The 26,278-nt window shown below is 40.9% G+C and overlaps 1 protein-coding gene across 1 annotated transcript in view; it reads right to left on the reverse strand.

The window, feature by feature from the left end:
• The window catches only part of RYR3 (ryanodine receptor 3), a 367,593-nt gene extending 343,230 nt beyond the window's left edge, over nucleotides 1-24,363 (reverse strand). Inside the window, exons 1-2 of the mRNA XM_049611650.1 lie at nucleotides 24,262-24,363; nucleotides 14,488-14,607 (exon numbers count right to left, since the gene is read on the reverse strand). Coding sequence (XP_049467607.1) covers nucleotides 14,488-14,607; nucleotides 24,262-24,363 — 222 coding nt within the window. The remainder of the gene's footprint in view (nucleotides 1-14,487; nucleotides 14,608-24,261) is intronic.
• Between the last annotated feature and the right edge of the window lie 1,915 nt (nucleotides 24,364-26,278).

Raw genomic sequence — 26,278 nt, forward strand, 5'->3', positions numbered from 1 at the left:
GATCAAAATAGCAGCTATTAGGTCTGAAGAGCAAAGTACTAAGTACTGCAGAGGTGCCTGGGTATGACTAATACCTATTCTTAATTCACCTGGGGCCATTTGCCTACTGTGAACAAGTAAATGACAAATGAACAGTAGAGCTATGGTGCCACTTTACACACTGAATAAATTTTCTTGTGAAGATTCCCACCACTAAGGTACAGACTGTCTTTAAATAAAAACAGGGGACTTGTTTTTCCACAAGCAGTTATCACAACAGTATTAATAACTCAAGTGGAAAGGTGAACAATATAGATGAGGAAAGATCTTGGGGTTAAAAAATTGGACTTCTTTTTTTCCTTTTTAACGAGGTCCTCAGAGCAGCAAATGACAAATGCATTAATAAACCTGACCTGTGTTACATAGGACTTTTATGCTATTTCTTTGGATATCTGTTTCCCTTCTCATCTCTTGACAGTTAGAAATAGCAGAGCACGAGGCTCCACATGGATACAGAAGTAAGAATAAAACTTCCTCAAAGAAAATAGTTTAGCTGCTAATTGAGAAGAACTGGAGCCATGTTTTTCAGAATCTGATCATAGTTAGGCCTCTACCCTAACCCTTCAACTGGGTGAATTCATGGATGGCCCAATGTGAAATGAAATTTGTTTTCCTCCCTGCACAAAACAATAATAGTGCCTGGTCCAATGTCAGCAATAACCTGATGTAGAGTAGCCACCCAATGCAGAGAGCCTACCCTGCTCCCCACCAGGACCCCACCCAAGGGCCAGCTCACCACATAGGCATGACTGTACAGAATACTCCTACCAATTCTGTTCACCTGCACATGTTAGACAGCAAGGCTTGGCCATGAAAACAGATCCTCTGACAGCTAAGAGAAAAAGAAGGTCTCATCTAACAGAATGAGTATCCAGCCTCCATTTCCTGCATGCCACTGAATGGCCACCATCCTCCAGAGGACTGTAGGCTAAGCCCACAAAGGCTGTCACCTTTGTTTTCTTGGACAACTGCCACAGTGTAAATTCTCTTCTGTGTTAGTTTTCTTCTTCTGTATGATCATTTCCTTAATGCTCTCACCCCTCCAATCGCCTCACTCAGCCCTTTCTCTCTTCTAGAAAGTGTACTCCACAATCAACATGTTCCATCATTCATCCTCTGCCTTCTCTCTGAATACTGCCTGGACACATGAAACCCAGCTACTCCCAAAAGACACCACTTCCCTTGGAGAGTTCCCGATTACAGGATGCTCATTCTCTGATACCTCAGGTGACCGAAGATTAAGAGGTAGGCTCTGTGTCCTTTCCTACCAGGACTGTCTCTAGATCATTACTCTTCTTAAAGAACTTAAGAAGAAGAGAACTTACTCTTCTTTAAGCTTCCTACTCCTGGTAACATCATCCTCCACTCCCTCCCTCACTGGTGTTTGTGTATTTCCTGGACCTGCCCTTCATGGAATTCTCTGGCCCCTTTTCATTCCTACTACTGGTAATTTGAACATTGACATTTTTATTTGTTGAATTGTGTCCTCTCAAAATACACGAAGACCTAACCCCCAGCACCTGTGAGTATGACTATATTTGGAAATAGGGTCTTGGAAGATGTAATCAAAATAAGATGAGGTCAGTAGGGTGAGACCCAATCCAGTATGACTGATGTCTTTATAAGGAAGAGGAAAATACCATGTGAAGACAGATACACAGAGAAAAGGACCATGTGAAGATGAAGGTAGAAATTTGGGTTATGCGGTTATCAACCACAGAATACATGGGGCTACCAGAAACTGGAATGGGCAAAGAGGGACGCTACCACAGAGGCTTTGGAGGGCTTATGGCTCTGCCAAAACCTGACTTCAGATTTGAGCCTCCAGAGCTAAAGGGAATCAATTCTGTTATTTCACACCACCTATTGTGTGGTAATTTGCTACAGCAGCCATAGAAAACTAATGTATTATATGAATAATCTATCATCTATTATGGCCTCTCATTTATTTTGCTTCCTTCTTACCAATGATCTTCTATACTCTAATTCAGCCACTGTCTCTCATGGTCAGACATAGGAATCATGTTTTCAACCAAACCACTCTGCTCTGAAACCTCTAACATAGCATTTATCTTCCAGTGTGCTTTCTTATTCACTCAGCTGCTCTCATTACGGTCTTTATTTCTTATTTCTTTTCACTACCATTCAGCTTAAATTCCAAGATTTCATTGGCTAGCCTCCCAGACTCTCTTATCCCTTTGTCATTTATCACACTTACCTGCAACACTTTGACCCTGGCTGAATTAACTCTCCTTTTTTTTCATGCCTGTGCTGGGACTGCTAAGGACTGCGGAAGAGGACATATAACGAATATCGATAGCAACAAAAATTCACGGTCACCAACTTCAACTGGCCCCCCAATGCTGGGCCCACACACTGCTCAGCAATCCTACACTCATCTCCAGGCAGCTCACTTTCCAAATGCATAAAATCTACAAATCTACTCTCATCCCTGCCTTCTTCCTTCCTATTTAATGGCACAGAAGTTCTTCCTTTACTTCAAAGTGAGTTCCTCCTCTGTCCTTAATACCAGCCTTTTCCACTATACAAGCAATTTTCACAGCAGACCAACCCCTCCCTCCCCTGTATCCCCTCCTCCTTCTCCACTGAAGTTCATACACGCTTATGTCTTTCCCATTACAAAACTCCCTCCATCCTCCAACCCTCCCCAGCTATCACTATCTCTCTTTTAAAGATAATCTGCATGAGCTGCCTTTGTTTTCTAATTTCCATCTTACTCTTCATTTCCTCTAAATTGGCTTCTGCCTTCAACACTACATTGAAAGAACTCTCACAGAGACTGCTGCTGGCCTCCAGGTCACATCTTATGGACACATTCCATCCTTATATTACTTGACCTCCAGGTGGCATTCTACCCTATTGACTATGCCCCTTTCTTGACACTGCAAGTGTTTTCTGTGGCACAGACATCACATATGCCTGTTTGTCCACTGAGCTCACAGGATGCTCCTTCTCATTCTATGTGATGTTACTCTTTCTCTACTCACTTTTAAATATTGACATTTTCTGGGCCTTCCCACTTCTTAATCCACCTAATTTCCACTCACTGTTATAGCTTGGTTTACTAGCCGTATGCCAGTATCTCTCTTTTTTTTTAATGCTTATTTTAGAGAGAGAGAGAGAGAGAGAGAGAGAGAAAGAGAGAGAGAGAAAGAGAGAGAGAGAGAGAGAGAGACAGATAGAGTGTGAGCAAGGAAGTGGCATAGAGAGAGGGAGACACAGAATCTGAAGTAGACTCCAGGGTCTGAGCTTGCAGCACAGATCCTGATATGGGGCTCAAACCCACAAACCGCAAGATCATGACCTGAGCCGAAATTGGACATTTAACTGACTGAGCCACCCAGGCACCCCTTAAGCCAGTATCCTTTAAATAATATCTCCATCCCAACCTCCCTTCTCAAGTCCTGATCCATGTGTCCAGATGCCTATCAAAGTTTTTTGTGTCTCTTACTGGCCCTTTGAATTCAACATGTCCAAACCTTAGTTCATAAGCTCCACCACCACCCTCTGTCCTAACTTATTCCTTTTCACATAAATTCCTTTCACTAAATAACATGCCATCTACAAGCAGCTAAAGCCAGTAACTCTGGAGTGACACTTGACTATTCCCACCTTGATTCTTTAGTCATCCTATGCATTCTGTTAGCCTGAATTCAATTTTATCAGCCCTTATAAGTTCATGTTTTCGTCTAACAAGAGACCCCTTCACATTCATCTCCTGTCCTTGCTACTTCAAAATCCCCTTGCCTCCTCTTTTCTTTTGCATATACCAAAGCTACACTCAATTTAATCCCCTCACTAATAGTGCCATCTCTTCTCCATCTTTTGCAACCTCAGTCTCTTTCTCTAGAGCCACCTGCTTCTTTGACTAGAAACATGCTTGTGTTTCTCAGTGTGGAAACACCCCTCGATCCTAGATTCTGCTTTAACACTATTTTCTCCTCTTCTTTTTAACATTCAACTGCTCAAAGAGTAGTGAACACTAAATGATGAGGTTCTGGTTCAGGTAAGAGTGGAGAAGCTTACAGCAGAATAACCCTCCTAACAATACCTATTATAAATTCTGAACAACAATTTTAAAAAATTGCTTAAAGGCACTGGAGAGCAACCTAAAGCTGGAAGGAATAGGACTCTTGAAAGATGGAAAGCCCATTAAGTGATATCCACATTTCATTAAATTTTCCCCTGTGAGTACTCCCCTGTTCATAGGTTTCATGGGGGACAGATCTCAGGAAAAAAAGCTGCTATGGAGCCAGAGGCCTGAGTTTGGGCTCTCAGAATATAAAGAAATTGACGAGAAGAATGCTGGAAAGAACAGAACTGCTATAGATGAAAACCCAAAATCAGCATACAGATTTTTGGCCAACTCAACTGTACAGGGCAGCATTTCAAGTATCCAAGGGAAGGCAACAGCTGGAATGCTAAAAATGGGTGAAGGTTTCAGCAGCTACCCAGTTTTAAAGTTCAGAATTTGGTGTTCAAGTCTTGCTACTTAGAAGGGGTTAGGAAACACTCCAGGATTTTCATGAAAACCCAGAAGGGCTACATCTCAAGACCAAAGGCTATATTCTAGAACTAAAAGCAAAACCAAAATAGACTAAGCCTCTACAATATCAAGGAACTCCACCAGTAATTTAACTGTCTGCTAGAATAAAATGCAATACTCTTCAGGGGAAGAATACAAATGGTAACAACTACAAAATAGCATCTACAATCTTCAGAATAAAATTACTAGGCATCAAAATAAATAGGAAAATGTGACTCCTAATCAAGAGAAAGCTCAGTTAGTAGGAATAGACCCACAGAGAACCCAGATACTGGCATTAGTAGTCTAGTATTTAAAATAACTATTAGAAATACATCAATTTATAGGGAAAAACCGGAAACAATGGAAGAAGAGAATTTTTGGTTATTATGTTAAAACTTAGAAATGAATGAAGAGAAATTTTATAATTAAAATATACATTATCTGAAAAAAAATTCACTGGAGGGAGTCAATGGGAGATTTTTATTAAATGAGAGTATCAGTTAAAATAAAGACATGCCAGTAGGAAATATTCAAAGTGAAGCACAGGGAGGAAAATAGTTGGAAACCAGCCATTTTAGTGACCTATGGAACAACATGAAACAGTTTAATTTATAAGTAATTGGAATATTCCAGAAAGAGTAAATGTGGCAGAAAAAACATTTTAAGAAGGAATGCCCCCCAAATTTCCAAATATTATTAAAAACAAATAAAACCACCACCAAAAGATCTATCAAGGTTAGCAAAACCCAGGCAGGACAAATGCAAAGAAAACCACCCTCATACGTAACCATTCAAACTGAAAAACAAAGATGTTCTGAATTTTTGTAAAGATTAATCCCAGCTTCTTTTCTGAACTTCTGTTTTATATAGTCAGATGCCTATTTCTTCTTGGATGTCTTACAGGGCTTTTGAATTCAACATGCTTAAAATCAAAGATAAAATTACTAAAACCTGCCAGAAAAAAAAACTTACTACAAATGGAGGAATCCTAAGAAGAATAGCTAACTTTTCATTTAAAAATCAAAGGAGATTGGAAGACAGTAAAACACCATCTTTACTAGTGATAAAAGAAAAAAAAAAATCAAACCAGGATTTCACAGAGAGAAATATCCCTCAGAAATAGGGACAAAATAAAGACATTGTCAGTGAAAAAAAGCTGAAGACAGTTTGTCATCAGCAGACCTGTACTACAAGAAATGATAAAGGACATTCCTCAGGCTTCAGGAAAATGCTACCAGAAGGGAATTTGGATCTAGAAGACTGGAAAAAAAAAAAAAAAAAAAAAGCACTGAAAATGGTAAATATATGAGTATATAAAATACTATTTTTTCCTTTCCTTAATTTCCTTAAGGGACAACTGACTTTTGAAACAAAAATAAAGTAGTGCATATTATGTAACTTGTAAAAATAAAACGCATGACAATAATAGCACAAAGGATAAAAGTTAAGTGGAATAATATTAATCAAAAGAGACACCAAGAAGCTGAGGACTTATATTGTAATCCTTAAAGTAATGACTAAAAAATAATACATAGAAGTAGAACTAAAAAGCCGAGAGGAGACAAAATAGGATAACAAAAATATTTGATTTATCCTAAATAAGGCATAAAAAGATGAAAAGAGTAAAAAACACAAAAAACAAAAGGAAACAAATAGTAAGATGGTAGACCAAATCCCAACACTATCAATTATTCCAATAAATGTAAGTGAACTGAACACTCCAATAAAACAGCAGAGACTGCAGAAAGGGGGAGGAGCAGCATATTAACTATATGCTATTTATAAGGGACATGACTCAAATATAAAGATATAAAGACATAAAAGAATTGAAAACAAAAAGATAGATCATACAAATAGTAAGTATAACAAAGCTTATGGCTATGTTAATATCAAAGTATACAATTAGATAAAGGATAAACAGGAACATTTGATAATGACAAATGATCATTTCACCAAGAAAATAAAAATCATACACACACACACACACACACACACACACACACACACCCCTAAGAGAGCTTTAAAATATATGAAACAAAACTGACAGAACTAAAGGGAGACATAGACAAATTCTCATAGCTTTTAACACCTCTATCTCAGTAATTGGTAGAACTTATAAATACAACTCAGTAAGGATACAGAAGATTTGAACACCATGGTCAACCATTTTAACATTCATAAAACACTATCCAGCACACTTGTTGAAAGTACAACAAATAGAATATTAAGCAAGATAGACCATATGCTAGGCCATAAAACAGTCCTAATAAATTTCCAAGAATTGAAATCTACAGAACATGTTTTTTGATCATATCAGAATTAAATTAGAAGTCAATAACAATAAAAATCTACATCTCACTGATTCACCTTACTTTTTTTAAAAACTAACCACTCATTACTTAATCCTTTTCATCTCACTCACGCTGACTCTCATTAATATTTCACTTTAATGGTCATAAATGTCCTGCTGATCCTCAAATCCAGGCCTTTGAAATATTTATTCTCATGCTATACACAAAAGTAAACTCAAAATGGATTAAAAACCTAAATGTGAGACCTGAAACCATAAAAATCCTAGAAGAGAACACAGGCAGTAACTTTTCTGACATCAGCTGTAGCAACATTTTTCTAGATATGCCTCCTGTGGCAAGGGAAACCAAAGCAAAAATAAACTATTGGAACTACATCAAAATAAAAAGCTTCTGCACAGCAGAGCAAACAATGAAATTAAAAGATAACCTACTGAATGGGAGAAGTTGTTTGCAAATGACATATTCAGTAAAGGGTTACTATCCAAAAATAAAGAACTTCAACAACTCAATACCAAAACACCAAATGCAGTAAAAATGGGCAGAAGACATGAACAGACATTTCTCCGAAGGCATACAGATGGCCAACAGACATATGAAAAAATGTTCAACATAACTCATCAGCAGGGAAATGCAAATCAAAACCATGATATAGAACTCACACCTGTCAGAATGGCTAAAATCAAAAACACAAGAAGAAACAACAAGTGTTAGGAGGATGTGGAGAAAAAGGAACACTTATGCACTGTTGGCAGGAATGTAAATTGGTACAGCTACTGTGGAGAACAGTATGGAGGCTCCTCAAAAAATTAAAAATAGAATCACCATATGATCCAGCAATTCCACTACTGGGTGTTTACCCAAAGAAAATGATAACACTAATTCGAAAAGCTATGTGCACCCCTATGTTTACTGCAGCCTTATTTACAATAGGCAGTTATGGAAGCAGCCCAAGTGTTCATCAATAGATGAATGGGTAAAGACACTGTGGTATTTATATACAAAGGAATATTATCCACACACACAAAAAATGAAATCTTCCCCATTTGCAACAATGTGGATAGAGCTAAAGAGTATAATGCTAAATTAAATAAGTCAGTCAGAGAAAGACAAATAACATACAATTTCACTCCTATGTGGAGTTTAAGAAGTTAAAAAAACAAACCAAAAGCAGACTCTTAACTATAGACAACAAATTGATAGTTACGGGGGCGGAGGGTAAAGGAGATTAAGAGTACACTTATGATGGGCACCAAGTAATTTATAGAATTGTCGAAATCACTATATTGTACACCTGGAACAAATACAATACTGTATGTTCACTATACTGGAATTAAAATAAAAATAAAAGAAATATTTAAGTAATTCAATATGTGGGTAACTTAATTCAGTCAAACAATACTTCTTGGGGACCTAATTTATGTCTGAATCTATACTAGGGATAATAAAGGCTATTGCCTAAAAAGCACTTGGGGGTGTGTCAGGCACTGTTACAAGTACCTTACAATTGGGAACCCATGTAACTGAATCCTCATAACAATCCTATGAGATGATTATAGTTTTCAAGCAGAGGAAACTGAGGCAGGTTAAGGTAAACTCATTGAACCATAGTCAGACAGCTGTTAAGCGGTGGAGCCTGAATTACCAGCCCAGGCAATCTTTCTCCATGGTCCAAGGTCATGTTTCTTAACCACTGTCTTAACCACAATCTTCAGTGCTAAGAGCCTGGTGGAGGGGAGGTAAACTATTGCAATTCAATGCTGTAGATGTTCGATTCCACATTCACAGTGTTTCTATGCCTTATATCCCAATACAGAGGCACTCAGTCATCTGCTTTATTCCTCCAACAACTTAATTTCAAGAAAATATCTGATTATGCCATTTATACTAAAAAAAAATTACCTCTAGAAATCTAATATTGCTTCATGTGCTCTCTCAGAACATTTGCATTTTAATAGTTCCTATTTGATTTAAACAAAATATGTATTTCTAACTTTGGAATGTCAGGCATTCAGAGGACAGATGCATGAAGGTTGTGGGAGGGGGTATGGAGATCTGCCCAGGTAGTCTTAAAATCTAACCACATGGAGAAATATGGCTTCTTTATCCTTAAGTTGGATCTGTGATATTCTTTATCGCTGAGTACTACAGAACTAGTGATTCAAGTTTAGAATGAATCATCTTCAGGAATTTACGTAACTTTGTCTAAATTCTTGTATCTTTCCTCTCCATAAATGAAATCAATATTTGCTCCATAGGGATATAAAAATTAAATGAGAGCATGTAAGCGCCCATTGTAGTACATGGCATATAGCACATGATGCCTGATAAATGTCAAACAAACAAAAAGATCACATCTTTCACCTATAAGTATCTATTACATAACAAGAAAGTTTTTTAAGCATGTTTTATAATAGTTTGGCTTTTCATAAGATCTGAAGTCCATAGAGAATACTACCCTCTAAAATATCAATCAGAAGTTCAAAGAAAAGTGTACAACCTCAGGGTGAGCCTCACTCTCTGCAAATTTGCACAGGCTTAGTTGTTTAGAAGTAAATAGTAAATCTATTCTGAGCTAAAGATAATAAAAATAGTAGAAAATAAACTATTTTTAGCCTAGAATTCTCTCTTCATTTATGCCATCTACATAATGATGTTTGCACAATCACAGATGTTTAATCCTGGGTCTTTAGAGCCTATCCAACTTTGCAGAAACCAGAGCAGACTATTCTTCCTTTTCAAAAGAGGGGGTGGAAAACAATAGGCTTAAAATTTCCCCTGGAAATTTTCAGTTTGAAAATTGGATTTGAAATTGGATTTTTCATTTTGAATAAACCATGGTGAGAGAGACCATTGTTACCCAACAGAGAGGCACAACTTCATTCTGAGACACGGAGTGTCTGAAGACTTTGGCTAGGTCACTGATTTTGAAAGGGCACTAGGGTGGGGCACCTGGGTGGCTCAGTTGGTTAAGCATGGGACTATTGATTCAGGCTCAGGTCATGATCTAATGGTTGTGAGCTTGAGCCCCACTGGGCGTGAAGCCTGCTTAAGATTCTCTCTCCCCCTCTTCCCCTCCCCTGCTCGTTCTCTAAAAAAGTAAAAAAAAAAAAAAAAAAAAAAAATTAAAAGGCGCTAGGGTAAGTTTCCCCTCAGCAATTTGTGTTTCATCCTCATTAAAATCTGTGAAACAAAGCTTGGTGTGTTCAAATCGATCTTAACCAAAAAGTGCCCACATTCTTATTTTTTGATGACCTATATATTTAAGGAAGGTCGAAGTGAGGATTTGGAAAGGTGTTGGGGTTCCAGACACATCCGACAAGGCCACAGTCATGAAGTAACTGCCATCAATGAAGAATACTATGGGATAAAGCTTATTAAATTGTTTTTTCCTTATGCATGAGAATTTGACCTTCAGTTAACTGTCCAGTTTTGTTCTTGGACAACCTGGTAAAACTGATATGTGAATTACGTCACTAGGGAACATTGCTTACAGTGAAAATGATCCCTGACTGGCAGCCTGAGTCTGTACTGGGAAGACACCATTACCCGATGTAGGAAGCTATATCTTTGCAATTCTCCAAGTGTAAAGACTTATAGCTGGGAGGTGGGGTCCTTTGTGGGGCCCCCAAAAGCCATGCCTGTGGAGTTGTTACAAGAAACACTGGCTCCTGTGGTCCATGAGGCTTGTGAGCCATGGTAACTCTCATACCTGCCTGATGTGGACCTCATCTCTTTGCACTTGGCCTCATCTTGGGTGGGGGATTCAGCAGCAAGGATTCCCACAGGTGTGCCTGACACTTCCCAGCAGGCAAGCAGTGGTTCCTGCCCTAATGCACATACTGGTGCCAAGCAGTGTGTGAGTTTTAGGAGTTTGGATGTTAAGTTAAACCAAGTAAGATCCCCTTTCCCCAGCTAATGCTGTAGATACAAAATAGATAATATGGATGAGAGGAAAAGTAGTAAATTCCTGGGAATACGTTTTCCACTTAAAAATAGCACTCAATAAGCAATTGCTGTTACTGATCAAATAAAGAAGCAACATTTCCTTTCCATGTTTCCTGGTTTCTGGTTATAATTCTGAAACCTTTCTTGTAAAACAGGGAGGACACCTTTTAATTCCTGGAGCTGTGCATCTTTGAAAGGGAAGTGGATTAACAGTGCTTCCATCTGTTGACATTTGCAGTTTCAAGAGACCTTCAAAGAAGCGTGGGCCACGGCAAACAGAAAGTCACAAGCGCTCTCCCAAGTGTTCAACAGTCTCCATGTCTACACCAAGTGTTGGTGTACTTTTGCTTCCCATTCTTCTACTCTCTCACCCCTTGTTTCAATGTGACCTCCTTTTCATAGGGCTTGTACATTAAGAATACCTTTTGAGAACCTTATCTCATCTCTTCTTTCTTAGAGGTGTATCTTCTCCTTAGAATTTATCTCAATTTTATCTCTCTGTGGCTCACCTAGCTTGAAATACCCTTGACTGGGAATGCCAAGGTCACTGGTGGCTCTGTAGCTGGTGATAAGAGTGCTGTTTGAGGTGTGTGCCTCATGCTCAGTGCCAGGCTTGGGAATACACCTTCTCATTTCACTGCACCACCTATGTTAGCTTCTGAGAACCTAAGAATAGCAAAGGTGGTTGTGAAAGTGGGTAGTAGAGAATCAGAGGAAATATTTAGTGAAAAGGGAGGGGACAGGTCAGAAGCAGTGTGCACAGCTGTAGCTGACTGTGGGAAAGACTGAAGCCACAGAAAATGGCGGCCAGCAGGCACCTCCCAGGAATGGTGACATGAAGTTCTAAAGACTTTATCCTTTCCATGAACTCGACCCTGTTTTTTTGAGAAGCACTCACGATGCAGTTTCCTCATAGTGTATATACAAGAGACACACATTCATGCTATGATAGTGGGCATGTCAACTGTGACAACTGGTATACCTTTTGGGGAAAGTAGTTTAATACTGCTCATCCTCCTAACACCATTAATTTTTCTCCTGGATATTTACTCTAAAAAGCAAAAAAACTAACAAAACCACATACTTTTTTTTTTTTTTTTTTTTTTTAAACCACGGAGACCACATAGCTTTATGGAACTGGCTAAAATGTTAAAGGGAAAAAAAAGCGGAATGCTTACATGTCAACTCTGAGTACAACTCTGAAAACATACAGGTGGCATGTGAACAGAGGCTGAATGAAAAACACATGAAAATAGTTGTGACAAGATGAGTAAGTTATGATATGTTACATCTCTTTTTCAGTCTTATTACCTTGTTTTCAATTTAAAACGAAAAATTAAAATAAGGACACTTAGTCAAGTGGGTGTTAGGAAGGACATTTTCTCATCCTCAAATGCATTTATGCGTGGTATGGGTTATTTTTATTCCTGGGCGATACAAAATATTCTCGGGTTAGGATATATAGTTTTTCATCTGGTTTAGACAAGGTTCAATCATAACAGTCAATGAGGAGTCAATAGTTAGAGAGTGTGCTACGCACTTCTTAGGTATTAACTCATTTAATCCTAAGAAAAACCTCTTTAGGTAGTTACTATTAAATTCTCATTAAGCAGGTGCAGAAACTAAGCACAGAAAGGTCAAGTACCTTGGCCAAGATCCCGGCTTAGCTGGTATGTGGTGAGAGACAGGACTCCAAATCTGACAGTCTGGCTCCAGAACCTGTGCCCCAAACCACTGCCCCATGACCCACTCAGCGGATGACTAGAAAATGAGACCACTGGTTTTCAGTTTAGGCCAATGCTCTTTCCACTGCACCAGGATGTACCTCATCTGGCAGATGAGGAAACGGAAAGCAAGGTTGAGCGACTTGCCCATAGTCACATGACTAGCTAGTGGTTGAGGATTAACTTCTTGACTTCTAATCTAGTCATCTTCCTATTATCCCAGACGGCTGGGAATGAAAAGAAAAATATCTAGCTAAGGACAAAAGCAAATGAGAAAAGACCTCAGGGAAATCAAGTCTAAGGCCTTTAAAAAAGATAAAAACATCTTCCTTTTCTCTCTGACACTTATTTTAATGGGACTTTGTCCTTTTGGCACTGGTCACACATGTCACTGATCGATGTTTGAACTCAGGGATTGGTGACCTCCCTGGGAGGGCACAACAGTGAAGGAGAGGACAGGGGCTTCTGGGACATGCTGTCTTCACAGTGCACATCTGGTGTTCAGCCACACCATGCATGTCTGTGTTGTAGATGTTCATGTGGAGAAACAGCATGCTAATCCGGTGGGCCTACTGGAAAATATAGTAACCATTTTCTGTTTTAAAAAAATGGCTCTGTGAGAAGGGTAAGATGGTTAGCTGTATGTCAGCTTGGCTCGACCATAGTACTCTGTTATTTAACCAAACACCAATCCAGGTTTTGATGTGAAGGTATTTGATAGATGTGATTAACATCTAGAATCAGTTGACTTCAAGTTAAGGTGATGACCCTTGATCATGTGGGTGGGCCTCACGCCATCTTTTTTTTTTTTTTTTTTTTTTAACATTTATTTATTTTTGAGACAGAGAGAGACACAGCATGAACAGGGGAGGGGCAGAGAGAGAGGGAGACACAGAATCGGAAGCAGGCTCCAGGCTCTGAGCCATCAGCCCAGAGCCCGGCGCGGGGCTCGAACTCGCGGACCGCGAGATCGTGACCTGAGCCGAAGTCGGACGCTTAACCGACTGAGCCACCCAGGCGCCCCCTTAAGGCTTTAAAAATAAAAACCGAGGTTTCCTGGAGAAAAGATATTCTGCCTCAAGACAGCATCAACTTCTCCCTGAGTTTCTACCCTACTGACTGGTCGTATAGATTTTAGACTTAACAGACCCAATAACTGCATGAGGCAATATCTTAAATCCATCATCTCCCCATCCACCCACCCATCGAGAGAAAGGGAGAGATCCCACTGGTTCTGTTTCTCTGGAGAACCCTGACCGATCTAAAGGTCTGGCCAGGACCGCCAAGTATGGTGATCTCGCCGAGCACACGGATACACTTGACAGATCACGAAAAGTAGAGACAGTCTGAAACTGGAGGAAGAAAAGGTTTGGCTGAAGAGACAGGACATTACATGCCACCACGCAGGCAGGGACTAGAGCAAACACTCCTCTCTGCCCCCAGGTCACAGTGGGCAGGCAGGGGTAACGATCGCAGGAGCTCGGCACAGTCTGAACTGAGAGCAGTGGGCTTTCCGTGAAGCTCAGGCCCAAGCACCTGGGAGTCCTGGTAGCCATAAATGACAGCTGAGAGTACAGAACCCGCACTGAGGACCTTTAGGAATTAACAACACAAAAAGGTGTTCTGGGAATATGAAAAGAACCTCTTCTGTGACAGTGACCTCAAAGCATCACTGGTGTCCTGGGGAACACAGACAGACAAGGCACCACTAATTCTTCGCTGCTCTGGATTCCTACTTTTCCTGGGCTGGGGAGAGTCACATTTTACTTCCGATCTGCTTCCCATCTGAAAAACAAATGCATCCTTTCTTTCTACCTTCTTCCTCATCACTCTCAACCTCCTCTCCCTGCAGCTCCTTCCCCTCAATGACTGCCTGGGAGGTCAAGGGAGAAGGTGCAGGGCAGGCAATCAATCCTACCTTGGCTTCTGAAGTGGGTTCCAGGAAGCACAGGCGGTTTCCCAGGCCCTCGGCTGCCAGGCAGAACTTCCTCTGCTCCTTGTGAATGTTTGCGATGCACTGGAGAACCACTTCATCCTCCTGCCGGCAGAACAGAGACACACGTGCAAGTGAATGAGGGGCTGCCTTCCCATGTGGAACCAGGTCCCCAAGTCACCCTGCTATATCGTCATCACGTACACCGAGAGGCACATACTTTTGAGCATGATACAGAAAAGGAGAACATATGGCAGTACTGAACACCTCCCCTGAGTACTCTGAACTCTGGGGTGGGGTCAGTGGGTGCAGGTACATGTATGTGGAACGCATGTACCCCACACCTCTAGAGCACGAGCCTCGCTTCTGACGTGCAGGAAATGCACACAATCCGGCTGAGCAGCCAATTCTAACACGTGAGCGGACATGAAAGTAAATCTAAGCCATCTCCAAATACATAATAAGAACAGAAAATTGAGATGAGACTGAGGGGGAACAGAGACAACAGCAGAGATCAGACGGAGGTGGGGTTCGTGCAGGGCAAGTCCGTTGTGTGTGAGGCTTGGAGGAAGCAAGAGACATGTTGTTGGGGGACGGGGGCCCATGTAGTGGGTAACACATTCGCCAGAGATGACAGAAGGAAGCTGTGGAGGGTGACAGGAAATGGGTTTCAGACATATGGGAAAGGAAGCTCAAGAGAAGCCTTGAAGCTTGAGATTGGAGGGAGGAGGTGAAGGTCAAGTTGAGGAGCCACTCTGAATTCCTTAAGGAGGGGACCTCCCTCCTATGCATCACTCTCAGAAGCAACCCTGCTGAAATTTCAGAGGCCTTGTTTGCATGGCATCCCTCTTGTTGATCGTCTAGAAATGAGGCCAACCTCTATTTACACTAACATGCTCACCTCTCGCACAGTCCTGACCGAGGCTGAGAGGAAATCATTTTCCTTACAGTTTCTCCAATCTGTTAGTCCATGTCCCCACTCTCTCCCACCACTCAATGTTGGATTGCAAACATCAAAAAGATTTGCAGGTGTGGTTATGTTAAAGGAGTAACCAGAGGAAGGCCACTTGAAGCTTCCTCCTTAGCAACTGGTCTCCAGTTGCCCGGTCTCACCCCCGTGTCCCCCGATTTTAGTGTTTGTCCCAGAGTATTGGACAGTCAGATTAAACAGAAACAGCTTCTCTGAAAAGGGGTCTGCGATGTGCATAGTCATGTGGAAAAATAAAATCCTTCTACCTGATGGGAAGATAAAGAGATCGAATAGTAAGAGATCCCACAAAAGAGGTCTGCTGGTGCCCAGAGATTGGTCAGAAGCTATAGGAAACTATAAGAAGCCACAAATCACAGACATATGAAAAGAATATGGAGGGGAAAAAAAGTTTCACACTTCTACTGGCACTGGAATGTCACTGTTCGTCATTAAATTGAGTCACTAATAAAAAGCCTCCGCTTAGAGTGCAGTCAGAATTCATGGTCTTCACTTGAATTGAAGCAGAACAGAACTCCAGGATGGCACTACTCTCAGAATGTGGATTCGGTGAAATCTCTGAAGAGAAACAAGTTTTCCTCCAGCTGGAGTCTCCCACAGATCCTCGGGGGGAGGAGGTGATCACATCCTCCCCAAGGGCACAGGCAACAAGGGAGTACTCTTAATTGTCAAAATCACTGAGGGACACTATGCGCATTGCAAAATGGGTCATGAGACTTACAAGGTCTGTACTTCAAGAAGCAGTCCTCAAAACACCTAATTTTTCTGTCCCAAATGTCGAGAGGACCCCCTACTGAGAAATATTTAAATATATCCCACCTACATACCATTTGCCAACCAAACAATAGTCATTTAGAAATCACAGGTGTGTTAAGGACTAGACTTTTCATGAGCTGGTAAAAGCCGACAGAATTTTCTCTTCGACTTGAGTTGAAGGTACGTCTCTGCATGACCTTATTTCCCATGCCCTTTCCACTCCAACATGCCCAAACCACCTTAGCTTGACTTGGCATTAGCTGCCTCTCTGTCTTCTGAAACTTCCCCGTTCTATAACTCACATCCTCATAAGCTAGGCTGCCAGTCAGCTAATGCAATAAAAAAAAACTTGCCCTGGCTCAACAGCTGTCTGCTGAGGAGCACTTGGCACAAACATTTTCCTAGGTCCGCACTCTGGGTGGCACACAGATGGGTGTGGGGCTCTGAGCCAAGTTTACTGTTGTCCCAAAGCTTTCCCTTTTTCCCCACATGCTGTCTGGAACCGGACGCTCCGTGCTGACCTGGCTTGTACCTGCCTTCATTCCAGGCGGCACCTACCATTCTCCACAAACCTCCATCAGACCAACATCCTGAGCCTTCGAGTACCCGACACTGTCATCTTTGCACCCAAGTTTCATTCAGAACAAGTTATTTCAACCCATCACATCACATCTTCTATGCCCTAAACACAGAACACAGCCCCTCCAGTTACCAGCCCTCCCTAGTTGACTCCTTCCTGTACCGATGTACATTCTCTTCTCCCATTACCTCTCTCCCTTTGTCCCTTTGCTTTAAATCAAATCTGGGTATTTACAGAAGGTACCGTTTCCAAGGAACTCCCTGTCACTCACTGGAGGCTGCAAATTCTTCCATCTTCTTGTAACTCCCCTCCCATCCCTCAATGCCAAATTCAGATAATCGCTCTCCTACTCAGGTCCAAAACTCTTCAATTTCGAGGTATGGGACAGCCAATCTCCACATCTTCTCAAGTCATCTATCAACATCCTACTTAATTCTCCCACCTTTATCTGATTCTTAACGACCATCACAAAGTCTGATCATTTTTGTATGAATTCAATACACATTTTTGACTACCATCCAATGACAAAGCATTCTGCCAGGATATTGCAGAGCATACCTAGTTTTAGAAGACAAGATCGGTTAATACTGGGGTAGTGGAGCTGATGTCTGAAAGGCCAGCTCCTGGCCTGAGCCATCATATCGACTAATTTCAAGCTTCACGTGGATAATCTCTTCCAAGTGAACACCTTGACCTAATTACTTGCACAGTTTCAGTAACACGCTATGCGTAACACTCCTTGTCAAAACCTACAACAGTTCCTATTCTAAAATCCAGAACTAGACTATCTTACTCCGAACCAGACTATCTGGCTCTATGAACCCAATCCTCTCTTTCTTGCTTTCTCGTTCTCCTATGTTCATTGTTCTTGCTTTCCCTCACCAAAACTTCCAATTCCCAATTCCTAGAGAGCCCTGCCTTCTCTTCCTCTTCACCAGGAAGAGAAAGTATTTTTTGATAGAAAAAGTAACACAACTCTGGGGTTTTGTTCTACTATCAACTTGTGGGATTCTTTTTCCAGTTATACATTTTGGCTTGTTTGAACTGTGGTTTCACTGGAACAAGATCATAAAATCTCCCCTCTTTGTAGAACTCACAACAGATTCAACTCAGTCATGATCAAATCACCTCCTCCCCCTGCCATCTATAAGACAAAGAGATAAAATAAAGAGGAAAGAAGGGTTAGGTCAGAGGGCACAATAATTAGTAATGAAAAGACTTTTTAGACCTACCCTTTCAACTTAAGGATGAGGGGTGCACCTGTCTTAAGTCCCCAAGAAATACCAAAGATCACATAAGCATCTCTGGTTTTCCACTCACTATGTCAAAAGGTCTCTGCTCCCTTCCCTCGCAGGTAAGTTCTTTCCTCTGTCTCCACCCTCATCTCCCCTCCATTCCTACTGCCTTCCCATCTCTCAAGTAAGTCTTGTCCAGCATCCCTGAAGTTCTCCTCCTTGAAACTCTTCTGTTCCTTTAATCAACTGTGTTCTCCTGTCTTTCTGATGGAACCTTCCTATGTCCACTTTCTCCTGGCATTCCTTCACATAGGGATCACCTAAGGACTGGTCCTCATCATCTTTGCTTAGCAATCCCATCCATTCTTCAGGCTTCCAGTTTTATTCTGATTAGTAGTTGGACCATCTGTATCTCCAACCTGGTGGCACTCTAAGGTTCCAAACCTCCACTTATCCCTGACTTTATCCAAATACTCATGCTCAACACTGCAAACCGACATGTCCCAATGAACCAAAAGGTACATTTCCAGCCTACGCATCGTTTTATGTTGTCCATGTTTGTTAGTGACACATACAACCTCTTGGCAACCCAGGCCCAAATATCACCACCTCCTGTCTGAGTCTTCCCTCCTGCCTGTCCTACAGCAAATGGGCCAGAGAAAGGACAGACTGGAGGTCTAGAGATGAAGATAACTCAGAGCATTCTTCCTCTGATCTATTTCTAGAGGCACAGCTCTGACCTTACCATTTGTCTGTTGAAAATCTATAATGGCTCTCTCTCTCCACTGTCCACATAGCAAATACAAACTCCTTGAGCCAGCATATGAGGACCTTCACTTTCTGACCTTTTCCCCCCAACTTCTTCCCTGTCGAGTTCCTTCACCTGTCTACCCTCAAATTCTTACACAATCACTAACTCTAAAGCTGCCTTGATTTGCCATTTTTCCATGTTCATATATTGCCTATTCTCCCAAGTTTAGCTTAAATGCCACATTCTTTTATGAAGCCTAAGTAATCTCTCCTCCATCCAAATTGCCATAGCAATATCACCATACTCTTGCCTTATGTTTGTTTACATGCACAGTTATCCCCGACTCTATATTTTGAAATGGCTAACATTTACTGATATTGGACTGTATGACTGGCACTGTGTTTTCTGAGTAATAAAGCTTACTTCACCCCAACACTATGGTGTAGGTACTGTTTTCACCGGCATGTCACAAATGAGGAGCCCTACACAGGGTAGTCAAGTAACTTGCTTATGGTCTCATGGTGGTGAGGGGTAGAGTCTGGTACCCAATCCAGGCAGTCTGCATCCATGCTTTCTCTCCCATCTCTCTCACAGCTGGCTCTGAACCCCTTGAAGGCAAGGTCCATGTCTGGTTCATATTTATATCTATCAGGATACTTGCTAGCATAGTGCCTTATGCACAATATACATCCAGTTAGGATTTATTCAATGTATGTGTTTTTTACCTTGTAATCTAAATTATAAAAGCACAGAAAACTGTTTCCCCATATAGGCTGGGAACATAATGTGTTTGGTAAAAACATGTTGACTGATCAAGATATGGAATCAGATTTAAAAAAGATTTCTCTACTCTCACCCATGTAACAATAATTATTCCAGAAAAGGTCACTTTTCTATTGATAAAAATATCAACTATTCATTCCATACCAGACACACTGCTGAGATTTCCCCCTAGATTATTTAACATTAACAACAACACGACCATTTTAAGAATGAGGAAACCAAAGATCAGAGGAATCTGGCAATTTTAAGAAGTGAATATTTAAGGAGCAGTCATTAGGTGCCACCATGTCACAGCATCTCAGTTAAGTCCTTACAACCATCCTGTAAAGAAGATACTAATATTCTATTTGTAGATAAAGATATTAAAGCACACAGAGGATAATTAATTTGCCTAATACCACACAGCATGTAAATAATAGATTTTGACCTTGAACCTTAGGATTATCTGAATCAGGAGGCTGTCCTATTTACCATAATGCCCAACAGTCTCCCAAGAGACTGACCTTAGTAACAGGTCTGAATTCACCTATCCCTGACTCTAAGGCCGGTGGTGATCCTGTTGATAAAAATAGGTAACTCCCAGCCACCAGCCCTCTCACATGGCCATACAATGTTGACAAATAACCACATCACAGAGCACGATGCCATAGAGAATAGCCAGAGACCTAAAATTCAAATAAAACAAAATTTTTCTGTGCTCCATGACTTAACACTGGAAGGAGTGTACGTCATCCCCAAACTTGTAACATAGGGGGAAGAATGATTAAAATCCAAGGTATATCATATGTCAGCATCCTTCCAAGCTATGCAGTTCATAAGCGCCAGCTATTCCTGTCATAGATTCAGTCTGTGGTGGTGTTGAGTGATTGTCCCTGAACAAGGATATACAGCCTTTGGCTCTCTTTGCTTAAATTTCATGTTATCACAGGTCATCTCTGACAAAGTAAGTTTCTTTCTATACTCCTCTAGCTAAAGAACCTTGAATTTGAAAATGAATGGAGCTTGCCTATTCTATCTCTACTGCTTCTTTCTTATACCCTTGGCTCCTGGTCCAAGGGTCATGACAACCTTGTTTGGAGTTTGATGGCTGGGGGCACCTTGGCTCTCCCTCTTCTCCCTGGGTCATTTGCAGAGAACTCTTTGGGACAAAACAAAATGGCTGACAGCTCTATTTATGGTAGATCATTAGGCAGCTGATGACAGCCCTATAGTTAGATGGGCACATCACTGATACCAAGAAGCTCGTGAGCAGAGAGCGCATGGGATGGAGCGCAGTCCAGCAGATTTCATGGTCCACATTTAAGCGCAGATATTACTGCAGAGGAAAATCCATAACCATTTATTCATTGCTTTAAAGAGGAAGATGTGTCCTAGCCACTCATCTTGAACATCAGACACTATGTTAGGAAACAAACCACCTACTAAATATATGCAGACATGGGTGAGAGAGCTCATTCTCAGGATTTACCCCTACAGCATCTCTTCAGTGAAAACTAAGTAGGCTTTTGAAATGATGAGACCATCCCTAAATTATTTCACAAGGATTAATGGCACTGGTGGTCTACTGTATGTCCTAAACATCAATCACTCTATTTACTTCCTCAGATTCTAACCTCCTTGAAGGCAGGAATGTCTCATCTCCCTATGAATCCTCAGTGCCCTTCATAGTGCCTGGCACAGAGTAGAAAAGTACAATTATTTGTGAATTTAGTGAACAAATCACATAGTTTGAAAACAACAGCATTAACAAAATTGCTGATGCATAAAAAATTCACATAAAAATCCTTCTGCATTTCTTTACTTGTATAGTCTAGAATGCCAACAAGGAAATAGTGGGGAGCATATAGAAGGAACTATGATATCCTGCTTCCACAATGGCCCCATGAGACATACAAGTATTTTTAATCCCATTTTAAAAATTATGCATCTAAAGGTTATAGACTGAGGGAGGAGGCTAACTAGTCCAATGTCCAACTCACAGAAGCTGACATTATATCGTGTCCCTAGAGACAACCCTTCTAGGGTTTTTCTGTTGCTGTGGTCTGTTTTTGTTGTAGTATGATTACACTTTTGAAAATCCCCATTGTTTTTCCAATCTCTCCAAAATTAGGGATGGTTCCCATCTCTCATTCCTTACTACTCACTGATTGCTGCAAAATGCAGTAAAATGGAAATCTTGGGATCCAAAGAGAGAAAGTTGATATAGTTTATCATTCTTTCCTTCTTGGAATACTTTATTCATTTGGTTCATAGGGTAGACTCTCTTTTGGTTTTCTCCTCTATTCACTAGCAGATCTTCCTCAGTCTCCTGGGCTAGCATCCTGCCCTCCCCTCTCCGCCACTACCAGCAGGGCTCACAGGGTGTTCCTTGGAGTTTCCCTCTTTACCTGCGCTCTCTTCCTTTGTGATCCCATTTGATTACATGGCTTTTAAAACCATCAGTACACGAATGACTCCCAAGTTCATATCACCACCAGCTTAGACTTCTCCTCTGAACTCTAGCTTATATCTCCAGTTGTTCTAGTATCTCCAAAATCCAACTCCTAATCCTCTCCCCTGAGAATGTCCTTCCCAAAGTCTTGTCTGTCTCGGGACATGGCAACTTCTTTAGGGTCTCAGGCAAGAAAATAAATCAGTAGCTAAAGTCAACAAAAATATCTGCACTTTCTAGATGACAGCTGTTCTTAACTACTACAAAGGGCTATTTCTACCATGAGGTGCTCTCCTCAGCATTTTGAAAATTAAAAAAAAATAAAACAGGATAATTACTACTTTTATTAATTTAGAGCATTTGAAGTATAAAAATAAAGGCCTTTTTAACACTCTGTATGTAAAAAATAAAATAAAAATATCGGAGTCCAGAGTGCCCAGGTGGTTCAGTAGGTTGCGTGTCCGACTCTTGGTCCCAGCTCAAGTCATGATCTCATGGTTCGTAAGTTCAAACTCCACATTGGGCTCCCTACCGTAAGCACAGAGCCTGCTTCAGAGCATCTGTCCCCTCTTTCTGCCCCTCCCCATTCTCAAAAAAATATATAAAAAATCTTGGAGTCCTATTGATTCCTTTTTTTTTCTTCTTTCACCTCACATCCACATCAGCAACTAATCCTACACATTCTACCTTTAGGATGGATCCAACTGGACCACCAGGCTCAGGCCATCATTTCTTGTCATGATTATTGCAGTCACCACTCCTGTTTCCCATCTTTTCTCTACACCTCTTCTCTGCCCCCAGATAGAGGTTTTTAAAACCTGAGATATGTCACTCCACTCCTCAAAACCCTCCGGCGATTTACTGTCTTATTCAGGAAAAAGGCAGAATTCTTACTGTGACCTATGGGGGGCTAACACCTTCCAACAACCTCTCTATCACCCTTTGCTTGCTCACTTTCAGCCACACGAGCCTCCTTGGTAGAGCCCCAACTCTTGAAGCATGACCTTCCCTCACACGCTTTGTGCTTGCTCTTTCCTTTGCCCAGAATGCTCTTCTCCCAGAGGTCTGCAGACCTCCCACCCTCACTTCCTTCAGGTGTCTGTTCAGTGTCTTCTCATCAGAGGGGCCTTCCCTAATTACCCAATATATAATTACAACCTCAATCCCACTCTGCGCTTCCCATCTTGCTTCATCTGCCTTCTTGGCCAGCGAGGACTGCCTACCTAAGAATATATATTTCTTAGTTGTCTCCTCCTTCGTTAGAATGTAATGAACCGTACCTCTTAGACACAGTTGTTCTCCTCAATGCATCTCCAGTGCCTGGAAAAGTGCCCAGTACATGGTAGGCGCTCCAATGGTCACTGAATGACAGCCTAGTCATATTGTTTCATATTAGACACAAGAACTTACGACTTCATTGCACCCTTCTGTTGCTTTATAGGAAGTGATCTAACAGTCCTCAGACTCAGCTGGAATTGTTTGCTTATGTAGGGGACTGACAAGCCATAGAGTCACCTGTAGCCTCCAGGGCCCTTTCTGCTCCAGCAACTGGAAGGCATGTTCTGCTTGCTCTTCATAACTTTTCTCATTGCTGAGAAGGCAGAGTTTGGAGCTTGACTGTAAAATCTATTCAGTGTCACCCATGGGTTGGTCTCTCTGGAACTTACAGGAATAGGGCAAAGGGGGAAGCCTTTCTCTACATTGATTAGTGGGACAAGCAGGCACCAGGGTTTACACAGGGATTTAATTCCCTCTCAGACAGATCATGCTGCTATTAGACATGGAAGAATGCAGTGACCTGTGACATGTTTGTCTAGAAATAATGGCCAATTATTAACACTTACCTATTCTCATAGGACAGAAAAATAATGATCTAGTTGGTACCAAGGAAATTTCACAGGGAGGTTTTCTATAAAATTTTATGTGCAATGTTGGTATTTTGAATACTTCTCTCCCACCCAGTGAGAACACACTGGGTGAGTGACCATACCCAGGTGCATGCCCTTACCTCTTTGGTTTCTTTTCTTCTTTAGGCACATCAGCCAGGGTAAAATATGAATGGGAACAAGCTAGAACACTAAAGCAAACATGGTGTTCAGCGTCTAACCTAAGAGGTGTAGCAAGGGTTGGTAATACAGTTACTGTAGGAAAGTATAGGTCTCTGGAACCAACACTGATCTGAACCTAATATTAAAAAGGGGATCTAACCAGGACACTTCAACTTCCCATGTTTACATTATGGACGCTGATGAGTTTGCTCTGTGTCTCCATCCTCATGTAGTCTGAGCACTGTAACCCGAGAACCATGCAAAGGGCATCCAATTCTGATTCTACCATGGCACTACTGAGACCTGGACAAACCATGCAATGATAAGCCACATTTTTATGTTATTAGATCTATTCTATAAGTAAATTTCCTTTTTTTAAATCATTGATTCTTGGATCTTCAGCTTCTGAATTGAGGTATAACACCTTCCCTGGGTCTTGCAACTCACCCATGACAGCCCACCCACTTGTAGCCCACCACTTGTTAGATCTTCTAATAGCATCTAGGATGAGGGGTGAGGGCCACAGTACTGTCTGCTTTTGGTTTAGGGAAATAAACTAAACAGGGAGATTGTTTCTACTAGCATAATGCTTTCTTATGCTACTTTCTGGAATTTTCCCCTTTAAGATTTTTAGCAAAAGTAAATGACACTAAAATAGCCAACATGAAGGACACAAACACTCTTGTGTGCATAATCAATCCAATTTACTGAAGACGTTGTAAAATCCAAAAGCAACGACAAAGCATCTAGCAATTTCCATACAAAATCTAATAGCTAGGGAACACTGTGCCTTTTTCAGAAAGGATGCTTGATAAAGTTAGTAGATTGTAATGAAATTTATGGGCTGACATTTAGATAGATAAGTCTTTGAAAATAGGTCACTTAAAAGCAAAAGAAGTGTTTTCATAATTTAATGGTGCTAAAGCCCTATGAACTATCCAGGACTACTTTCAGAAAGACAGGAAGAGAGGGAGGGAGGGAGGAAGGAAGGGAAAGAGACATAGAGAGAGAGAGGAAATGAACCCATCAATTTCTCCCAGCTCCATTCAGGATTAAGTCATAAATTCACTCAAGAAATATTTGTGTGCCTATTAGTGTGTCAGACTCTGTTTCATGGACTGGGGTACAGTGATGAACAAGACGGGCCACACATCTACCTTTCTGGAGTTCCCATCCTAAGTGGATGACTATCCTGTAATATACATTGACTCAAATGGGTTTTCAGTGGCGGTGGTTTGCAGACATGATATAATCCAGGACCAGAAGAATCTGAGTGAGACAGAGACAAGAACTCAGGGATGTTTGAGCTATTTCTCTCTCCTCCCTGATATTTTTTCTGTCCCATGATTAGTGTTTGTTTCTATCAGAAACTATCAGTTACTTCTCTGCACTGTACACTTGGATTTCTGATCTAAATCCCCTTAACAGAAATTTTCTGTTTTGAAGCCAAGAATTACATCCTTCTCATCTCCATCTTGTTTGTGTTGTATCCTTAATACCTACCATATGGGGCAAACATGTCACAAATGCGTCAAGTTAAAATAATGAAGTTTAGGACAAATAGTGGATCAAAACATTGGGTCAAATCTGAGTAAAAAGCTGTAGACCAAGAGTACCCAACAGTCAGGAATCAAAACCAGACACTGTCAGAAAGATACCTACTCTTATATGGTCAATTAATTTATGTCAAAGGAAGGCAAGAATACACAATGGGGAAAAGACAGTCTTTTCTATAAACAATGCTGGGAAAACTGGACAGCTACGTGCAAAAGAATGAAACTGGACCATTTTCTGACGTCATATACAAAAATAAACTCAAAGTGGATTAAAGTGGATTAAAGACCTAAATGTGAGATCTGAAACTTAAAACTGGTAGCAGAAAACATAGGCAATAGTTTGACATCAGTCTTAGCAACATTTTTCTAGATAGGTCTCCCCAGGCAAGGGAAACAAAAGCAAAAATTCCTATTGGGACTACATCAAAATTAAAAGCTTTTGCACAGTAAAGGAAACCATCAACAAAACAAAAAGGCAGCCTATCGACTGGGAGAAGATATTTGCAAATGATACACCTGTTAAAACGTTAATATCCAAAATATATAAAGAACTTCTACCACTCAACATCAAAAATCAAATAATCCAATTAAAAATGAATAGATAACCTGAATAGACAGTTTTCCAAAGACATACAGATGGCCAACAGA

This window comes from Panthera uncia (genome assembly GCF_023721935.1).
Source record: "Panthera uncia isolate 11264 chromosome B3 unlocalized genomic scaffold, Puncia_PCG_1.0 HiC_scaffold_1, whole genome shotgun sequence".
NCBI lineage: Eukaryota > Metazoa > Chordata > Mammalia > Carnivora > Felidae > Panthera > Panthera uncia.